This window comes from Trachemys scripta, chromosome 10, assembly GCF_013100865.1.
Source record: "Trachemys scripta elegans isolate TJP31775 chromosome 10, CAS_Tse_1.0, whole genome shotgun sequence".
NCBI classification, from domain to species: Eukaryota; Metazoa; Chordata; order Testudines; family Emydidae; genus Trachemys; species Trachemys scripta.
In genome coordinates, this window is record NC_048307.1 from 54,163,244 (window position 1) to 54,183,609 (window position 20,366).

At 43.7% G+C, this 20,366-nt stretch overlaps 1 protein-coding gene across 3 annotated transcripts in view; it reads left to right on the top strand.

The window, feature by feature from the left end:
• Nucleotides 1-20,366, top strand: part of ANXA2 (annexin A2) — a 47,798-nt gene that overhangs the window by 14,446 nt on the left and 12,986 nt on the right. For all 3 annotated transcript variants that reach the window (XM_034784044.1, XM_034784043.1, XM_034784045.1), the window contains exons 4-5: nt 13,924-14,018; nt 18,966-19,079. In XM_034784044.1, coding sequence (XP_034639935.1) covers nt 13,924-14,018; nt 18,966-19,079 — 209 coding nt within the window. The remainder of the gene's footprint in view (nt 1-13,923; nt 14,019-18,965; nt 19,080-20,366) is intronic.

The following is a 20,366-nucleotide window of genomic DNA, read 5'->3' on the forward strand; positions in this document are numbered from 1 at the left end:
ATTATTTGCATTCAGTTAGCACGTGGTGATCCCAACTGATTGTAGGGCCCAGTCATGCTAGGGGCTGTACAACTGGATACTGGGAGACAGCCCCTGACCCCAAAGAATTTACAATAGAAATTAAGAAGAGGTCACACAGCAGATCTCTGACAGAGCTGGGAATGGAACCCTGGTCTTGTGACTCCGTCTAGTGCCGTGTCCTCTGCCTCTACAAAATATTACAGCATTGAAAATGGCCCTTTATGTGGTTACCACATCCCTGAGTATAATTAGATCTCTGAACTGGACTTTTCCCATTCAGATATTCTAACTTTGATAATGGGTGACCATGCCTAATCAGAGCAGTAAATAGCAAATGGTCAAGATGCTGAAATGTTACTGTATCGTAGGCCCTGCCTGTGCTCCTCCTCCAACTTCTACCTGAGTTAGTAACAAGTTTGTTTGGTTAGCTCTGACCATGGCCACGAGGGTAATAGCTGTACCCTAGTCTTACAGTTCGCTGCTGATGGGTGTGGTGGCATGCACAAACTAAACAGATTGCAGGATCAGGGCCTTGGTTAGTAACTATGGTAGGTAGCCATGCGTCCCCTTTATTAGAGAGCCCACTGCAGTATGATTGTCTTCCAGTAATTGATTATTGTTCTTTTGCTGTGTCCTAACGGTGCCTGTGTAACCAGTTTGACAGGTTTTCCGTCTTCCCTGCTCTCTGTGCAAGAAGGCGTTCAAGGCTGCTGGTTAGGGCTGGTTGAAATTTTTCCATTGAAACTGTTTTTAATGGAAAATTGGATTTTCAATAGTGCTGGTTTTGTTGTTGTTGTAACAAGTGTCTACTTTTTGCAGAAAAATTAGAATCAGTCGCCCCCCCAACCAAAATATTTTGATCTGTAGTGCCTCATGGGAGTTGTAGTTTGGGTGCTTCGTGTCAGTGTTCTCTATGGACCAAGCTCCCCAGCTGCACTTCATCTCCCAGAATGTACAGTGGCCATCTGAATACTCTAATGCACTATCTCCCCCCATGAAGAGGGGAGATTGGTGCATTATGGGAGTAGTCATCCCACTGGAGATCCCAGTTTACAAAGGAGAATGGGGAGCATGATGCACCTGAACTGCAACTCGTGTTACAGTGGCATTTCAATGTTGAAATATTTCAGTTTTTGGCTTAAGTAATTTTTCAGCTTTTCACCAAAATCTCAACATTTTCTCACCGAGAAAAACCCTTTTTCCAACCACCTCTGCTGTTGGTGCCTCTCAGTGTCTTGCAGGTGTTCTATCCCTGCTGAGGCCCCGTGGGGTAGTTGCCCAGTTTTTCACAGAATGCAGATACAAATGCAGCTAGGCAGCATGGTATTTTTGTTGTGGGGAAAAGAACTGCCTTGTGGACACAACTCCACCCTGTCATCCCAAACTGGTTACAAAAATACTCCATTATACCCATAGCATGGACATGTAGGGCAGTAGCAACTTGGTCTCATCCTCCTTCATAACAAAGAAAGGGTGTGGTTAATATTCCAGAGTCTCCTCTGCTCAGGATCAGAAAACAGTTGGGTGTGGCTGGAATTGCTGAGGTTTTGCCAAGAAGCCAGAACAGAGAGGCATTAATAAAAGCTGAGACATTTATCATCTGAAGGAAATGCTGAGTTTTATGAATCTGAACAAAGTCCTCTTTTTATTCCTCCGCATTGTGTCCAGAAAATGTAACGAATGATGGGATTAAACCATTGCCTGTTTCTCACAGCATGACATTTCTATGCAAGGGAAACTTTCTTTTAAAAAGTTACAAGGGTTATTTTGTAATTAACCATCATAAAAAAACAAAACACCGCCACCAGATGACAACACAGAGGGAGAAATAATAATTTTCCTTTCTCTAAGAGCTCATCCTACAAAAGTAGGAATGGATTTTTTAAATCTGAAATTCACATTTGTTTTTAAAACAAACAAAGCAAGCTTCTTACAAGGGAGGCTGATGAAGGGTACATGGTCCTGCTGTGTATGTGTGTAGTTTTGTCTAGCTTTAATCAACAATATTTTGCAGTGCTGATTATAGGGCAACTCTTAACATTTCAAAAGTACTATGAAGCCTTCTGGATAAAGACTTACTCTAGCATATCAAGCTGTTAATTATTCTAATTTCCATTAAATATCCTGGGAAATGGAAGGGCTTGTACTGTCAAGAAAAGCCAGGCTAATGTTCGTTCACTTTCTTTCAACTAGAATAATCAATTTGCTGAATTTGTTTTGACGATCTGGGGAACACACCTGCTTAACTGTACCAAAAGTAGTGCCTGATCCTGCAGATACATAAATAATAAGGAAACATACTCATACGTATAAGTGTTTGCAGGATTGGGCTCATATCTGTTATCCAGAAGTTGTCGCTCATAGTAATAATGTGTGGACTTCTAAATGGAGACTCTGGTTTTGATGTTGACTGTTCCACTGTAAGGACAATTACCCAAAGAGAACATGCCTAAGGGAGATAAAGCACAAGAATTCTGAAAACCCTATCTTTAAAGTTCCATTTCTTTGTAGTTTGATTACTTGAATATGGAGCTTGGGCTCTTGTTACTGCAGAAGACCAGTAGAATTTCCATTTGCGAACTCTCTAAACATATGATTGTTTGCCATGGTATGTCTGCCAGACAAGAAATGACCTAATAGAAAAACCAGTGTAATGACAATATTAGGAAATACTTCTGCAAGCAAACAATGGAAAAGATTTGTGGGATTTTCCAGATCTTTAATAAGAAAGACTGATCAATATTTATACGCTGATAACCTGCAGGCACCTATACGAACTTGTTTCCACCAAGTATCACAGATATTTATGTATCTCAGTAATTATTGTTTGTATAGTGCTTTGAATGTATAAAATGCTGTATAAATGAATCATGGAATTGAAAGAGAATAATTCTATATATTCTATTTGGATTGTTTTAAGATGAGCAGAAAGCTGCAGCTTTCATAATAGACTATAAATAGCTAAGCAAACAACTGGATTATGTAGGTAACTAAGAATTCAAATGCACCACTCATGTCATCCAGTTCAATAAAGCATGGGAAGTTGAAGTGGAGATTGCCCGTCATGTTTCTGGCTTGAGAGTATACAGAAGAGGATTCATTGCATCTAAACCCAGACCTTTCTTTTTGATCCCAGCGTCTGGACAACAGTACTACTGTGAGAATGTTGTGATAATTTTATAATTCTTGGGATGCCCTTTTACCTTGTAATTATTTCATAGCAATACTTTTGAGATTGCCTCTCTTAGAGCTTGACAAATTCTGTTAGGAAACATCTGGGTGTGATTTTGGCACTGGAGTTCTTTTTCTTCCTTCCTTTTTTTTTCTTTTTCTTTCTTTCCCCCCTCCCCCCAATCATCTTTTGTTAAGGAATTAGAATGCAACGGTAAACCACTGTCAACCAATCTGAAAACTCACTACAACTAGTCCAGTTGTTGCCTAAAAATCCAAGCAACATGAATCACACAGCCGTAGTTCTCTAATTTGGTGGTAATTTATCCTGCCTCTGTCTTCCTCCTAAATCAAAAACATGTGTTTTTTAATCTATAGAATGCCTGCACCTTCTGTAGATTACAGTATCCAAATAGCATAGCACAAGCATTTCATCTTTCTGATTAACAACTCAACTTTTAGGCCTATATGTATCCACTCTGGGATTTACCTTCTGGTAGAAATGCTGGGGTGTATCCACTAGAAACTGAGCAAATCCATGCAAAAATATGACTGAGCATGTAAGAGTTTGTTGCTCTAAATCTCTGATTGGCCTTGGATTAAATGCATAGAGTGCACAGCACAACTGTGGATAGTTTACCATACAAGTCCAAAAACCTAGAGAAGAAAAACCATCTAAAATAGAAAAGAATGAATCCAGATTACATAAAATGGCTTGTAATTAACTGCAACACAAGCCCAGAGTTAGCATAAATGCCAGTAAACTGATTACCTCTGGCTTATTCCCAGTACAACTGTGTAATAGGACATGTTTATTACAGAAGCCAGGCTTCAATTTTGTTACAGTATTCATTTTGTTAGGAAAGGATTGAGGAAATCATTTGGGACCTTACCATGTACAATGTAGGTGTTGGCATAGAGCTTTGTAGAAAATTGGCCAAGTACCTCTGCCTGCTGATGCATGGCTGCACGTGTTACATTGGATAATACAGGTATCCAAACCTAGATACCTACATGTGCATTCAGAAAGTCAGGATAGAGAAAAACATATAATAACTTGCACTGAATGTCCATATTCTTTTTAATTAGCAAAGTATGCTTACTATTTGTGTGTGTGTGTGTGTGTGTATGTGTATATATATATATATATAAATGCACACATACCTGTTTAGTTCATGAAAATGTGTTGTGTTGTATCTATGCATACTTACAATTCAGAACAGGTAATGGAGTTTGGTGAAAAATTAATAAATTCATAACACAAATTTCACCTTTTTTCCTTTTGAGAATTGTGCATAGTGACTAAACTGTTTCTTGAAAATAATTTTGCTGAATAATTCTTGTTCTTTGGCATACTTGTGAGCAGTTGGTTTTGACGTTTAAAATTCATACTATGATGGACTTGTAACCTAAGTAACGAGAGATTTCTGTTCTATTATTGGATGAACAGATATCTTACAGTTCTTTGTGTGAAAGTGCTCACAGAATAAGCATTCAATGCATTAATCTTTTCCAGAAACCAGAGGACTGACAGTGTCACCCAATACCTAGATTTTTCCAGAAGATTGTATTCTGCATGTGGATAGTCCCTCATGCCTGTGCATGTTAATGGTATTCTGAGGGCAGGTCTTCACTACGGGGGACGGTCGATTTAAGATACGCAAATTCAGCTACGCGAATAGCGAATAGCATAGCTGAATTCGACGTATCGGAGCCGACTTACCCTGCTGTGAGGACGGCGGCAAAATCGACCTCCGCGGCTCCCCGTCGATGGCGTTTACTCCCACCTCCGCTGGTGGAGTAAGAGCGTCGATTCGGGGATCGATTGTCGCGTCCCGACGAGACGCGATAATTCGATCCCCGAGAGATCGATTTCTACCCGCTGATTCAGGCGGGTAGTGTAGACCTAGCCTTAATTTGTGAGAATAAAAGCTTAAAGGAAACGTCCTTTGACATGGATTTATGAAAATCCAGCCTAGCGTGTTCTGGGAGATACTCCCTGATATCTATAAAACTGCATAGAAATATATTTGTTCAGAGTGTTAATAGTAGCAGCAAAGAGATACAGCTCTGTAATATACCTCACAGAGAACCTACAAAGCAAAATACAACAGGAGAAATCCTGGCCATGTTGAAGTCAAAGGTAAAACTCCCATTGACTTCAATGGGGCCAGGATTTCTCCCAAGAATTATAAAACTATACACTCACCATTCAAAGCAGATAGTCTCAAAACAGTTCAAGGAGCCTTGGGGCCAGATTTACAAAAATATTTAGGTGCCTAAAGCTACAGTCAAAATAGTAATGCTTTCTATGCACTTTGTATGGTGTAGTGATCTGATTGTCATGAAATAACACACCTGGAGGCATAGAGTTAGCACCAACTTACTTGCAAACCTGAATTTATTTATTTATAGTATTGCATTTTAGGTTTAATGCCAAAACAGCATCACTGTGTGCCTTCATTAACAGACTAGCTTTCTCATTGGTTCACATTACCCTTAACAATTATGAATGTCATTCCTATTTTCCCTTATTCTCCTATAAACATAAAATTTCTCATTCTTATATAGCTATTATTTAGAAAATCACATAAACTGGGTGCCATCTTGTTGCTATCTGTGGTGCATTGCTAGCTTTTAAAGCCATTTGGCTAACCTTGTGTTTATTTATTTCCATCTCTATCTATTTGCCCCCCATCCAACCAGAGTTACCAAATTGATCTTTGTACCTACCCATATGAGAGCTGAAACCATGGTAGCAATGGCTGTGTTTAAACAAAGTGGTTACTGGGAGTGCAGTTTCCCGACTGGGGTAGACCATTTATTTGTTTTCCCTGTAGAAGTATGGCTATGTGGGTGCACAGTTCTCTGAAAAATCATCCCTTCTCAGCACTGTTATTGCTAGCATGGATTCAACCATGGTTTGGGTAGCTGTACAAAGCCTAGTGCTGCTTTTTTTTTTTTTTTTTTTTTTTGAGTACTTAAAAGTTGAAGGGTTGCTGTCAAAACTGGTAAGCCTGGACAAAGTCCCATAGTCAAAGACTTACTTTCAGGACTGTAGAGATATAGTCCCCTGCCATTCCATCCAGGATGTCCTTGAAAATTAAAGGCAAAACTAAGATTCATGATAAATAAACTGATGCACTTATGCTGCCTCCTGCTGTAAGCGCCCCACAACTTTTTGCTGGGAGACAATCCAAGTATCTGCTGGCTTTTCTGGTACCTAGATGCTTATCAAGATAAGCCAATTCATAAGTGGCCCTTTTAAAAGCCACCAAAAAAAGGGGGGGGGGGCAAATATAAGTCAATCTGTTCATTTACACAACTGAGGTTTTTACTTCCTCCTTTCTTGCTGATTAAGCTACAACGCTGAAGTCGCAATGGCAGCAGCAGGCCCACTTGTATGAAAGAAAAATTATCAGTAGGTGAAAAGAATATTTTTTTGTCAAAAAGAGTTAAAATTTTCAACTTGAAAATGTCTGTTTTCTGAGCCTGGAAGGAGTTGTCATGCTAGAAAAAAAGTACAGTATCAAAAGTAACATTAGCAACTCTGCTTGTTACTCACGGGTAGAAATATACAAGCAAAATATGCTCAGCAAAAATGTTTGCTTTTAATGAAGATTGAAGGAAACAAACTTTAACTTCCAGAGCTTTAGGGAGCAGCCAAGTGAGATCAGCCCTTCTGCCCCACCCTGTGTTAGCAAATGTGAGTCAGTATCCTGTTCAGAGCCGTTAGTAGCTCCATACTTCCCTAGGCTGAAGTGCAAGCATGCATTTTCCATGAAATGCCAGAGCAATGAATAGACTTGTGTTTCCATCCCCAGAGCATGTGAACAGGAAACTTTAACATGAATATTTGTGGCTTTTGTTCTGTCACTTTTCTAACGCTTGCAGACTTTATTTGTCCAGTTTCAAATGCCAGGATTAAAGCTTAGTTTCATTCAACAGTTTCAGAGGTTGGTTGAGTGCTGCAGTGAATCACTGGCCGAGCAGAAGCTGACACAGTGTGTGTGACTGTAACTGGGCTGGGCTGTGCTTCTCCTCAGTTCCAAAGCATATGCTGCTATGCCCAGTCTTGCAAGGAAGCTTTTTTTTCTTAACTGAGGTTAGCAAACACACAGATCAACAGTCTTCTAACTCACTCCTTAGCCTGAGGCCTCCCAGGGGTCTCTGGCATGCCTGCTCCAGGCAGCTTCCCTGTCAGTTAGCTCTACTCCTTACTTGGAACACCAGCCCCAGGGCTGCTTCCCTGGTCCCTTGCTCCAGGTACCCGCCAAAAGAACTAACTCCACTGTGGTGTCGCTTTTCCTCCCCAGGGTGCAGTCTCCCAGTTGCCCATTAGCAGCCCTTTATAGGCCCAGGTGTAGCCCAGCCCTCTTTAGTTGGCTGGATTGGACTGCTCTGCTCTGGTTCCAGGGGAGCTGGGCTTAACCTGTCCATAGGGACCAACTACCCCATGATGATGACTCCTGGCCTAGCAGAGGTTGGGGGAGAGCGGGCTTTTTCTACACTGGGGCAGTGAGTTGCGTTAGGAAACAGTCACATTCAAAAACACATTGGCTAGTTGTGGGTAACTCAGTTAGTACGTATTTGTCTCTACAACATGCCAAAAGGTTTTTAACAACCATAGTTAAAATGCGTTAACACGCTTTTTACTGCAACTCATTTTTCCCAGTGTAGACAAAGCCTGTGTGAGTAAGAGGAAGAGAGCTGATTTTATCTGCCTGGGCTATTAGCTCATAATAGAATCTGAAAATAATTGCACCGGTTTAGCAAGCCTGGTATCTTGTCACTTGGATCAGTTACTGACTTGGTTCTTTCCCGGTGAAAAAATTGAGTCAGGAAAAAGAGAAGGAGCCTGAGTGTTCTGAGCTAGATTGATTGATTGTTCAGGTCTGCAGCAAAAGGTGAAATGGCCACATTATCTCTCTCCAAAAGAGCTTGCCCAAGACTGTCTACATATATCAAACCAAGAAGTCAGTGCGGCTAAACTTGATGCAGAGCAGGTTGCTAAACCTCATCTTAATGGCAGGCTGCTGGGAGTGTGCCGTACCCTGCCTCACTTGGCAGTTGAGCCTCAAAGGGATAACTTCCCAGGGATTTTTGTCCCTGGATGTGCACTTCAAAGTAGAATGGAAGAAAGCAGCCTATGATCCGCAGCCATGAACCGTCGTCACTCTCTCTCAGAGCCCTGTTGAAGCAAGAGTTTCTCCACACGTGAGTAAGGAATGCAGTTTGTGGATTTCATTGTAGAGTCAGGCTGAACAGTGAACAGATCACCTTTTATTGGGACTTGTTAGGCTTAGAATAAACACAGAGTTGATCAGTTTGAATTACTGCATCAAGCAGGGTAAGTGGTGGTATAGATTGCAGTACTTGCATCTCGGTCAGTCAAAGAGCTCCTCTGTTAGGTCATCAGTTAAATGCATTCCAGAACTATGCAGTGTCGTTGTAGCCATGTCGGTCCCAGGATATTAGAGAGACAAAGTTGGGGAGATAAGATCTTTTATTGGACCAACTGCTGCTGGTGAGAGAAACCAACTTTTGAGCCATTACCTCACCCACCTTGGCATTCTGGAACTGTAATTCTAATCTAATGAGAGTTGACACATCGTGAACTTCCAATGTGGACACTTCACTGAGCTTGGTGATTTCAGGACTCGGAAATGAAAAAGCAGCCTTCCTTCCTTCTCCCACTGGCGCAGAACAGAGATCCTAGGGAGTTGGGTGGTGGGGTAACAGTAGTCAGAGACGACAGTTTAGCAGTGACGGGCCTTATCTTTGTCATCCTTCAAGCTAAGCTGGAAGTGAATGGAGTAGTGTGTAAAGTTTGGAAACTGTCTCATGCTACCCATTTTTCACAAGAATCTGACTCCTTGGGAATCCTGAAAGATAAGGTCGTTGTGTTCTGCTGGCAGGCGAGAACAGTGTTACTAAGCTACAGTGCTGCTACGAGGAAACAAGTTGCCTGCAGGATATTCAAGGAATGTTGTGGGGTGGTTTTTTTTTTTTTTTTTTTTTTTCAGTGTAATTTTAAAAAGTAAAACAATGGAAGCAGTATAAAAGCCAATATAAGGAAAGTGCCCTGTTTGTTTTGGCTTGTAGAAGTTCCCCTTAATTGTCTTTTGTAGACAGCAGCATTTGTATAATTTTATTTTCTCAGGCTTTCCCTCTGTGTCAGATGCTGCATCTCGGTGGGTATTTGCTGGGTCAATAATTCTGAGAGAACACTCAGAGAATGATTGTTACTAGCTAGATTTTTCCAGAGAGTGGGTGTGTTCTGTATGTAACTACAGTTCTGTTCTATAGTCTCCTATTTGTATTACAGGCACCATTGCATGCACCATAATGTGCACAATTATGTAGGAAGCTATTTATAATACTGTTTTGGAAAACTGAGCATAGTAAGGACTTTGGCCCTATTTTTCAAACCTAGCATCTACGTGAGAGCAACCCGATTCTGAATATGGACTCACAAATTGACACACAACTCCCAATAAATACCTATTTTACATATCACAGATCTGATTTGAGTGTCCAAATGCAGAACTGTGCCCCAGTTTTAGACACTTAGGTTTAAAAATTGGATTCTCTGTATGTAGCTTTGCCTCTTGTAAGCCCCAGCCTCTCAATCAGATAATACAGCTACAAAAGGGGTCATTACATCCATGACTAGGAACAAATAACCAGCCACTGGAATGCAATCAAATGAAAACTTTAGCATGTTGTTGGAACCTAACACTGAGAGCACCTTTTTGACTCCCTTTCTGGCTGTCTGGCCATGTATATACTATGCTACTATTTTCTGGTTGGGAGAATTTGATATCTGGATATTTCCTACAACTGTAACATTCTGCTTCTGTCTTTCTTTGAGTGGCAGGTCCAGACAGCTATGCTTAATCAGTACTGTACATCTGATATAAATGGACAGTTTATCTAGGGACTGACTTGCAGCTGAATTGTATTAGGGACACAATTAAATGGGTGTTGGACATTTTGGGGGTGGATTGGTAAATATTTTCTGCTTCATACAATCTAATCCAGGTTGAAATAGGTATTATTTCTCCCCTATAAACCAGCTGTTCTTATTAAAGGGAGGTGGAGTGTGAAAATTAAATTAGAGATGCAAGATTCTGAATTGAAAAGAAGGTTTCACTTAAACAACAATATATCTTTACCCCAGGCCTTGTGAAAATTTGACCACTTACCATTATTGGATCAGAATGCCTTAACTAACCTAACCTCTACAGATCGGTTCAGATCCACTCAGCATCAAAAATGTGACTGCACCAACTCTCTTTTTCCATGAAAATCTCATTAATCCCTTGTTCCCTGGCAGCTCCAGGACTTTTTGTTAATGATAGTTTGGTGGTGTTTCTTTTTATTCCTAATGACTGGTGGCTAATGATTTTTAAACAACTGTTTCTTTTGTCCTGTAGAGGTTGGGTCACTGTGCATGCAAAGACCTTCATCTTTACATGAAGAGATCCACCAAAAAAATTAGTTGGGACAAAGTTAGTGCTTAGTGGCTGTAATGTAAATACTGATTTTTCTGTTCGAGTGAAGTATTCAAAGAGTTAATGCAAGGAAGCCCCCAGGCATCTATTGTATTTGAATACATTAATAATCAATTATTTAAATCCTATTGATTGGCAATGTAAAAGCATGGTGAACGGGGTTAACTGCAGTTCAGCTTTCCGCCTCCTCCTCTTTTTCAACTGCTTAGGGGAAGGGCTATGGACCTGATCCGAAGCCCATTGAAGTCCGTGAGAACTGTGGCAATTCATTTCATTGGGCTTTGGACTGGGATGTATAAGAGTCTGTTTGCAAGGCAGAGGGGTGAGAGCCCTTTGGGCAGGTCAGGCTCCATGCTAACACTGTGGGTCTATTACCAGAGCACGGAGTGTTGGCTGGTCCAGTGTAGGCTCTGTTGGCAGGCAGTGAATCCAGCCCTGTATGTGGAGCTTAGCTGTTAATGAATCCAAATTCTCCTCTGTATTGTACATACACTGCTCTGGAAACCTTCATTTCAAATGTTACTAAAATGTCACTGTTTTGTAGCTCAACTGCTAAAAAAGATAGACTGGATAACTGAGCATCTTCTAGGGCAGGGGTAGGCAACCTTTCAGAAGTGATGTGCCGAGTCTTCATTTATTCACTTTAATTTAAGGTTTCACGTGCCGGTAATACATGTTAACGTTTTTTAGAAGGTGTCTCTCTCTAAGTCTATATTATATAACTAAACTACTGTTGTATGTAAAGTAAACAAGGTTTTCAATATGTTTAAGAAGCTTCATTTAAAATTAAATTAAAATGCTGATCTTACGCCGCCAGCCTGCTCAGCCCGCTTCCAACCTGGGGTTCTGTTCACCTAGGTCTGCGGCGGGCTGAGCAGGGTCTGTGGCCGGGATGCCGGCTGGCAAGGGGCTGGCAGCTGGGACCCCAGACCTGGGGTGGGGGGTTCAGGGGTCAGGGCAGAGGGTGCAGGGCAGAAGGCTGGGTGTGTGGGGGGGGTTCAGAGGTCAGGGCAGTGGGGATATGGGGGGTTCAGGGCAGAAGGCTGGGGGTGTGGGGGGATTCAGGGGTCAGGACAGAGGGCTGGCGGTATGTGGAGGTGCAGGGCAGAAGGCTGGGTGTGGGGGGTTCAGGGCAGAGGGCTGGGGTGCTCGGCTCGTGGGGGTGCTCCCAGCCCCCTGCCCTGAGCGGCTCATGGCAGGGGGCTGGGAGGGATATGCCCTGTTCCACCCTCTTCCCCCAGGCTCCGTCCCTACCGCTCTCTGCCCGCTCTACGGAGTAGCGAGCACGCTGCCGCTCGGCTCAGCTCTGCTCTGCTCCCCCTCCCCCTCGCAAAGGCCATCGCCGACAGGGAGGGGGAGGGGGATGAGGAGGGGCTGGAACGCACCACGCTGTGGGAAGAAGCGGGAGAGGGGGGAAGCTTGGCTGCCGCAGGACCAAACTTCTGCCTCCTGCCCCCGCAGGGGAGAGCGGTGGGCGGGGGGGGCTGAGTGGGGCTGGGGGCCGGGACTCTTCCCACACCGCTCTCCTCTGCCGGGGCAGGAGGCAGAAGGTCCTGCGGTAGCCAAGCTTCCCTCCTCCCCCGCTTCTTCCCCCAGTGTGGCGCTTTCCGTCCCCACTGCCCCTCCTCCTCCTCCTCTCACCGGGCAGGCAGCGAGCCACTCAAAATTGGCTCCCGTGCCGTGTTTGGCACGCGTGCCGTAGGTTGCCGACCCCTATTCTAGGGCAAAACCTTAGCCTGCGTCTCCTAGTGACAGTTTCAGGAAGCAATGTGTATATATAGCTCTGGCCAGTAACTATCAAAGGGTATTAAAATGTTATTAAAGCTATTGTTAAAATGATACAATACACAAGTTGAGAAAAGAGTGTCTGTACATTTGGGTATAGTTCTAGAATATCAACAAATACAAAGGTGGTTATTAAAAGTCATATGATGCATACAGTACATAGTAGCAATAACCCACATTTAGGTGAATAAATTTAAGAATACAATTTAGATATTAGTATCCAAATCTACACTGCAATGTAAGCCCCAGGCTAGTAGAACTGAGCAGATCTGTGGTTTGTTAACCTGGGGCTTGAGTGTTTATGCTCATTTGTAACCCCAGGTTAGGAATTGTTGAATTCTGGGTCCCACCTTGGAACTCCAGCATATGCTCTGCCTGATGCGGGCCCAAGTCCAACCATCCGCATCCCAGACTTCCTAGTGCCTTCCCAAAATGTGGCTGCTCTTGCTCTTTGTGGTGCAGTGTCGGAAAACTTGACTGTCCAGAGGACAAAAGAAAATCCGTCCATAGGATTGTGGGATACTTTTGATGGACTTGTAGGGTATGTCTACCTTGCAATTAGACACCCATGCCTGGCCTGTGTCAGCTGACTCATGCTCGCTGGGCTCGGGCTATGGTGCTGTTTAATTGAGGTGTAGACTTTTGGGCGTGATCTTGAGCCAAAGCTCTGGGGCCCTCCCCACCTACACTGCAGAGCAATTGGCTTGCACTCTGGGTCCCAGCTTGACTTGGGCTCAGACCCTCCACCCCTGTAGGGTCCTGGGTCCAAGCCCTGGATTAGTGTGATTTGTGTTTAGATGGAAAGGGAGTTAGGCTTGAGCCTGAGTTTGAGCCTGGGCTTACATTGCAGTGTAGACGTACAGGGGCCATAGCCTTTTGAGCCTATGGGCTGCTGAAAAAAAGGGAAGGTGTGACCTTTCTTCTAATCACTGTGTTTGGAATATTTGTGAAGTGCCCGGGCTGAACTGGAAAAATAACTGGTTTATTAAGAAACCTAATTGAAATGCCTGAATTGAAACTACATGAGCAGGCTGTAATTAATTGCATTTCACATCACTTTTACAGAAAATACTCTCACATGACTTTCCTAGCAGGAGACTGAGTGACACACACTCAACCAAGCAGGAGATAGAAGTAGCACATCATCTTTGCGTTCCAGAGCCAGTTTTTCAAACAGGTGCATGCCTGAGTGCACCCACGTTTCCAAGTCCATGCACAGATAGATTTGCACACATTATATATGCACTTGTTTTGAAAACTGGTGCTGTCATTGGCTGCACTTACTATGAGGCTGCACTTACATTGATACTAATGAAGCCCATTGTGGGTGTTGCATACGCTACACTTCTAGCAAATGATACTATTTTAATAACTAAGAGACTGGTGCAAGAGGGGATTCTCAATAATCCTTTGCCTTATATCTTTGTAGGTGTGGATGAACTCACCATCATCAACATTTTGACAAACCGCAGCAATGAACAGAGGCAGGATATCGCCTTTGCCTATCAGAGGAGAACTAAAAAGGTACCGAGAGCATCGAGACTGGTTTATGATTAGTACTAGTCTTCACATTCTTAGTTAGGTTTGAAGTGATCATACTGTAATTGATTTCACTGGGAGGACCACTTTCTTTTACCGTGCCTGAGCTTGGATCAAGCTAGTCTGAGAAATAGCTGGTGACGGTTGATGCACTACTCCTGGAGGTATTCTAAAGTACCAGGAGTGCTGCTGATGGGGATGTGCCACCATCGCTCTAAAGCCAATCTTAGTGCAGGCAGGTTATGACACCGTTGGAAATAAAAGCTGTGCCTCTGCTGCCAGATTTCCAGGGTTGCTAAGCATGCACACCTGCAACTGAAATCCCCTGGAGATGGGGTTCTTTGCACCTCCAAACATCAAGCCCAGTGTTTTAACACAGCCAATCATGTTCTCCTCAGTAGCGTAGCTAGGAGGGAGTGGGGCAGCGGCCGCTCTCCCACTGAGCACAAGTGGCGCCTTTTAAGTATTTTGGTGCCTTTTTAATTTTTACTCACCCGGCGGCGCTCCGGGTCTTCGGCGGCAGTCCCTTCACTAGCTCCTTGTGTCTTCGGCGGCACTGAAGGACCTGCTGCCAAAATGCCACCGAAGACTTGCAGAGGGAGTGAAGGTCCCACCGCTGAGGTGCCACCAAAGACCCGGAGTGCCGTCCCGTCAGTAAAAGCGCCGCCGGGTGAGTAAAAGCGCCGCAGCCGGTGGCGCCTTTTTTTGGAATCGCTCCCCCTGTTCCCTCCACCTGGCTACGCCACTGGTTCTCCTATGTTGCAGTGTCATTCTAAGCAGTGTCCATTGTGTGCGTAGCAGTATACATGCTTGGGAGTGTGAAAATCCTTTTTGTTCAAGAGATTCCTGACATTCTGGGACCCAGTGAAAGGGAGAGGAACTGAGGGAAGATTATGCATGTTCACGTAGCTTAGCGGAAGGAAACTCTTCTAGCTTTCATTCACAAAGTCCGTCTAAATGACGACTGCAATCAGTTATGCAGTGAATCATACAGGTACTGAACAAAGTCAGCTCACCGGCTAAATTATCACCAGCTGTTATCCTGACAAGACTATCCAGTGTACCAAGCTGTTGATGAAAAGGAACCTATAAAATATGTATCGCTGTCTGTAAAATGAGCCTTGCTAGCAGGGAGCCGAGAGATGTTCTCTTGAACAAGTTTTAAAATCTTACTCTAATTGAAGTTTTATGCCCACATAAAAGAAGGAAAAACACGTATAGATTCCCATTGGGTTCTGACGGCTGTATCCAGGGCCGGCTCCAGGGTTTTGCCCGCCCCAAGCAGCCCAAAAAAAAAAAAAAAAAAAGCCGCGATTGTGATCTGCGGCAGCAATTTGGCGGGAGGTCCTTCGCTCAAGCAGGAGTGAGGGACCATCCGCCGAATTGCCGCCGAACAGCTGGACGTGCCGCCCCTGTCCTGAGTGGCCGCCCCAAGCACCTGGTTGGTAAGCTGGTGCCTGGAGCCGGCCCTGGCTGTATCTCTTTCAGATTTGTCAGACACCAGATAGAAGCCCTGAAATCTTAGCTGAAACCAAATACAAATCCAGAGCTACGTTTTTGAAATTCACAAACTTTTGTGCATTCCCAATTTAGGTACCCACAAACTCTATTGAGTATGCGCAAGTTGGGTGTGTGCGCATGCACACACACACAGCTGAGTGTAACCCCCATCTTGTGCAAGGGCATCAGGATAGCTGTAGTTATAAGATGGACCCTGAATAGTAAGGCTTGAAGCTCTGTTAAAAGTATGCCAAAGTTCTGAAATCGTGTAGACGATCTTCAGAATTTTTATCCAGATGTTGATTCCCTTCACTTATCTTCTCCCTTTCCCAGCCCACAAGCATGCTAAAGATACCAGTTAAAAGATGGGATTACAAAGGTAAAGTGGCCTGTGGAAACAATGGAAACTAAGAGAACAGACCTTCCAATGCAACTGTGAAAACAAATGAGTCAGTGTTAAGAGAGCAGGAAACAGCACATGAATCCATGCATCCTGTCTGATGACTCAGGGCTCCCCCTGCCCAGTGCTCTCTAGGGATATTCTCATGTTGATTTCCTTGGAGACAGGTTATATTACTAAAGTAGAGTCCCTCCTAAGGTGGGGTTGGTACATTATGCATGCTGTGGCCTGTTGCTTACAGCAGAGGTCCTCAAACTTCTGTTAATAGTATGGATCTCTGTTTTAAAGGGTGTGTCTCATGATCCCACCTCCCTTCCCATTCATGAAAACTCAAACCCTGTTTGGACCCTCTTTCTCTTGGGGACCAGCATCCCTTACCCATGTAGCTGCTAAATCCTCCCTTTCCAGATGTGTTATGGGAGTTATCCAAAGCTGCCTAGGGCCTTGTCTGTGTATGTCTTTGCACGGAGCTCTGCAGCCCCTGCCCATTGTAACCTTATAGGGAATCCGTTCGCCAACTGTTATTTGGGATTGTGCTGCCATATTCTAATAATTTTGGAAAATTTTGCTGGTTGTAAGTGTGAGATTTAATAATGAGCAGCTTGGCAAGTGTTCGCTTCCTGTTGTTTCCCTTTGGGTTCACTTCTAGCAGTGACATAGAATGGCAGGAAGGATCCCCTGCTGGATATGTGGGAATTATGCTGCTGCTAGCAGATCTTACCACTGTCTCCCTACAATTCCATCGCTGCAATTAGAAATAAGGATGCAGACAGAGTAATTTCCAGCTCTTCCATTAGCATTTTATCCCAAACCAGGGCTGTACTAATCTACCTTTGGCTCAAGTGAACGAACACTTGTCCTGTTCTCCTAAAGGATCGATGATGAACAGCTAGCTGGAGATCTCTCAAAGACAGACCCCAGACCCGTAAACTCACTTCAACTGGCACCTACAGTGTGCATAACACACAGCTTTTGCTGGAAAAGAGACTTTCTGGTTTCACAGCAGATTCTCATGGTCAGCTGAAAGCTCTGTTTTCCTGAGCCCAACTGGTCAGGAAATGCCAGTAGCATTGAATGAAGCTCCCTGAGCTAAGGGATCACTTACTGTAAGCAGCATAGAACATTATTGATACTTCTCACTACATCCAGTTAGGGAGCCTCACGTATAATAGACTTAGTCCCCAGCACTTCATATACCTAGCCGTGGTGCTCGCAACCACTTCTTCTGGTAATGATGGCATGTGCAGGTTTATGGCATCGTTGCACTTGGCTCACCGCTTTGAAGCTCTGTGTAAAATGGCTGGAAGATGTTTAGATGCACTCCTTTTGAGAGAAGAGCTATAAAATGAAACATTAATGCACTTAACTCTGGTCCCCCTAGGAGTGTTGATGTGCACTTCACGTGTCAGTGTTACCCTGAAATCGTGCCTGGTTTGTTGCTTCCAACACTGAAGCAGAAATTTGCTTAAAGGTAACAAAGGGTATTTGTACATGGTGCAGCAAAGCAGGGGTGCAGGGGTGTTTTCTAGCTGCCCTGTGTTAACACCTGCTGGTGTGCTCTAATAGGTGCTTGTTTGTGTCAACATAATCCTGTTTGGAACAGGATTCCCAACTAGGTGCCTTTTAGAGTGCACCAGGAGTGTCTACATGGGGAAATTCGAGCATTCTACAAATCACACCCTTCTAGTGTGCTTTGCCAGTGCCATGTAGACAAGCCCAAAGTTGGAAAGCCAAGGGAAGAGAAAAGAAATTAACACTCCCACACTCATTTGAATTAAACTGTTTTTTCTAATCCCATTGCATTGGGTTGTATGCTTTTTAACCTTTACACTGAAATGCAAAGATTAGACGTCACACAAAGTTAATTGGAATCGATCATACTCTACTGGAATGGATTAGAGAGGAGTGCATTGTCTGCACTGTGTAATCTGAAGTGAAAGAGCTGTTTTCATGCACACAACGGACTAATGCACCTCAAGTATGGCTAGTGGAGTTAAACATGTGTCAGACTGAAGGAGAAAATAATCCAAAAGACTCCTGTTGATTATTTCTTTCACTGGTCACCTTGCAGTGCGTAGGACTGCTGGCCTGTGTCTCCCCCAGCCCAAGACAGATTAACACTACCCCCAAAGTCTGTTCAGGCCCTGGCCCAGGCTTAGTCTTCAACCATAAAACTCACGAATTTATACCAAAACAAAGCAGTTTGCCTGACCAAAGCAGGTTGCAGGGGGCTAGAGCCCTCGACTCTTAGGTTGTGCCCCAACTTGCTTTGTGTAGCTCTCGCCCTCTCAAGGGAGCCACTTACTAGCTTTTATAGTCACTTGATCAGTCTCAACTAGGAGTCACAGGGGAGGCTGGGCCCAGTTTGCAGAAGAGGGTGTTTTGAGTGATTGGTGTAATGGATTCCTTTGTGAGCCAAGCCAACAGATGTGGAAGTGAGCTGAAGTGTTTTGGCTCTTTGACTGTCTGAGCTGAGCTTCTGCAGAACTTGGTTGAGGTCATAATGGCCTTTCTTTTGTTTCCTTTTTACCAAAACTTGTTCATATGAGACATCTAACAGCTGCAATGAACCCAAGTGTGTCCTTTTGAGAACTCCAAATTAGGGAGGTTACTGACTGACTTTGGGTCCAAAACTGATAAGGATTTGGTGTTTCTTAACTGCATGGCAGTGCAATTAATCTGTGTCATTAAAATAAGACCTGAAAATGATAAGATAATGTAAACTCTAAGCTGTAGCTCCCTGAGTTTCATCACATCCTAGGAAATGGACACATCTGCCTCTATTTATTATTCTCTCTAGCAGTGCGGGTTGATGCAGATTGGTGATAATTTCCTTTAAAGAGGTGAAGGAAACTCCACTTGCCCCATTTTTCCTCTTTAGACTTCACTGAAGAAAGACCCTGTCTTCTGTTTCCTTGTCCACTTTCCAGGAAAAGCAGTAACAATCTTGGAGATTCACAATCACTGAAGGCAGAATTGTCTGGAGGTCAAAAATGAGCTTTAATCATTTTCTCCTTTTATTTTTTTTAAAGGAACTTGCTGCAGCACTGAAGTCAGCTCTCTCAGGTCACCTGGAGGCAGTGATTTTGGGCCTGTTGAAGACACCGGCTCAGTATGATGCTTCTGAACTGAAAGCTGCCATGAAGGTAAATGAGCATTGAAATTAAAGTTGCTCCAAGTAAGTCTGTCATCCTCCTTTGGAATTGCTACCTAAGGCCATGATTTTAAAAAATGGCCACATATTTTTAAGTGCTACAGTTTTCAGGTGTCCAACGTAAGGCACTCAAAATCAGTATCCACTAGTTAAATTCTTGGGCCAGGTGAGATTTTTCATCTAAATGTTTGTTTTTTAAAAATAACTTTGAAGAATGAACATGAAGCTAAGGACATAATTGATCAGCTGCTTTGAATGGGCACCTGTACAAGAGCTTTTGGAAAGCAAACTACTTTCCCGATTGCATTTCTGCATTTTTTTTAAAGTGTTTACAGTATTAAAACAAAATAGAGAAGTTGTTAGCGAGAGCCAAAAACTCCTGTGATAGAACATAAATCATTTCCAATTACTGGGTCACATCACTGGTTGTGAGAGAGTCTCTCATACCTAGTCCTTTCCCTCCATAGAATCTGAACACAAGGACACACAAGTCATATTTCTTATGCACCCCTAGGAGCCTCTGAAAGGATAGCTTTGAAAACTGACTCTAACTTTGTGCACATGCAAAAAAATTGTGAACACCTACCAGTGCCAGGATTTGCTTTTAAAATCCTACAAGAAAACTCATGTTTTGGCTTTCATATTTCTAAATGTCACTTAAATTTTTGTATGCAATGTAGTTGTAGCCGTTTAGGCCCCAGGATATTAGAGAGACAAGGTGAGTGAGATAATGTTTTATTGAACAACTTCTGTTGGTGAAAGAGACAAGCTTTCAAGCTACACAGAGCTCTTCTTCAGGTCTGGGAAAGGAACTCCCAGCATCACAGCAAAATGCAAGATGGTGCAGATTGTTTAGCATAAGAAGTTAGAACCTATTGCGAGCATAGGCACCGACTTTTCCTGGCACCGGTGGGTGCTCTCGCCTCCATTCCAACCTCTTCCCCAAATCCCCAGGCACGCCTCCTCCCTCCCCCCCCCGGCGCACCGCATTTTCCCCCCCTCCCCAGCAAGCCTGGGAGGGAGTGGAGAGAAGCGGAGCAGTGGCGCACTCAGGGGAGGAGGCGAAGGCGGAGCAGAGGTGAGCTGGGGGGGCCGCGGAGAGCACCAATTTTTTCCCTGTGGGTGCTCCAGCGCCTGTGATTGCGAGGGACCATTCAAGGTAGAGTGGCCTGTTACCTTGCTGGGAGTTCATTTCCTAGACCTGAAGAAGAGCTCTGTGTGGCTCGAAAGCTTGTCTCTCTCAACAACAGAAGTTGTTCCAGCAAAAGATATTACCTCA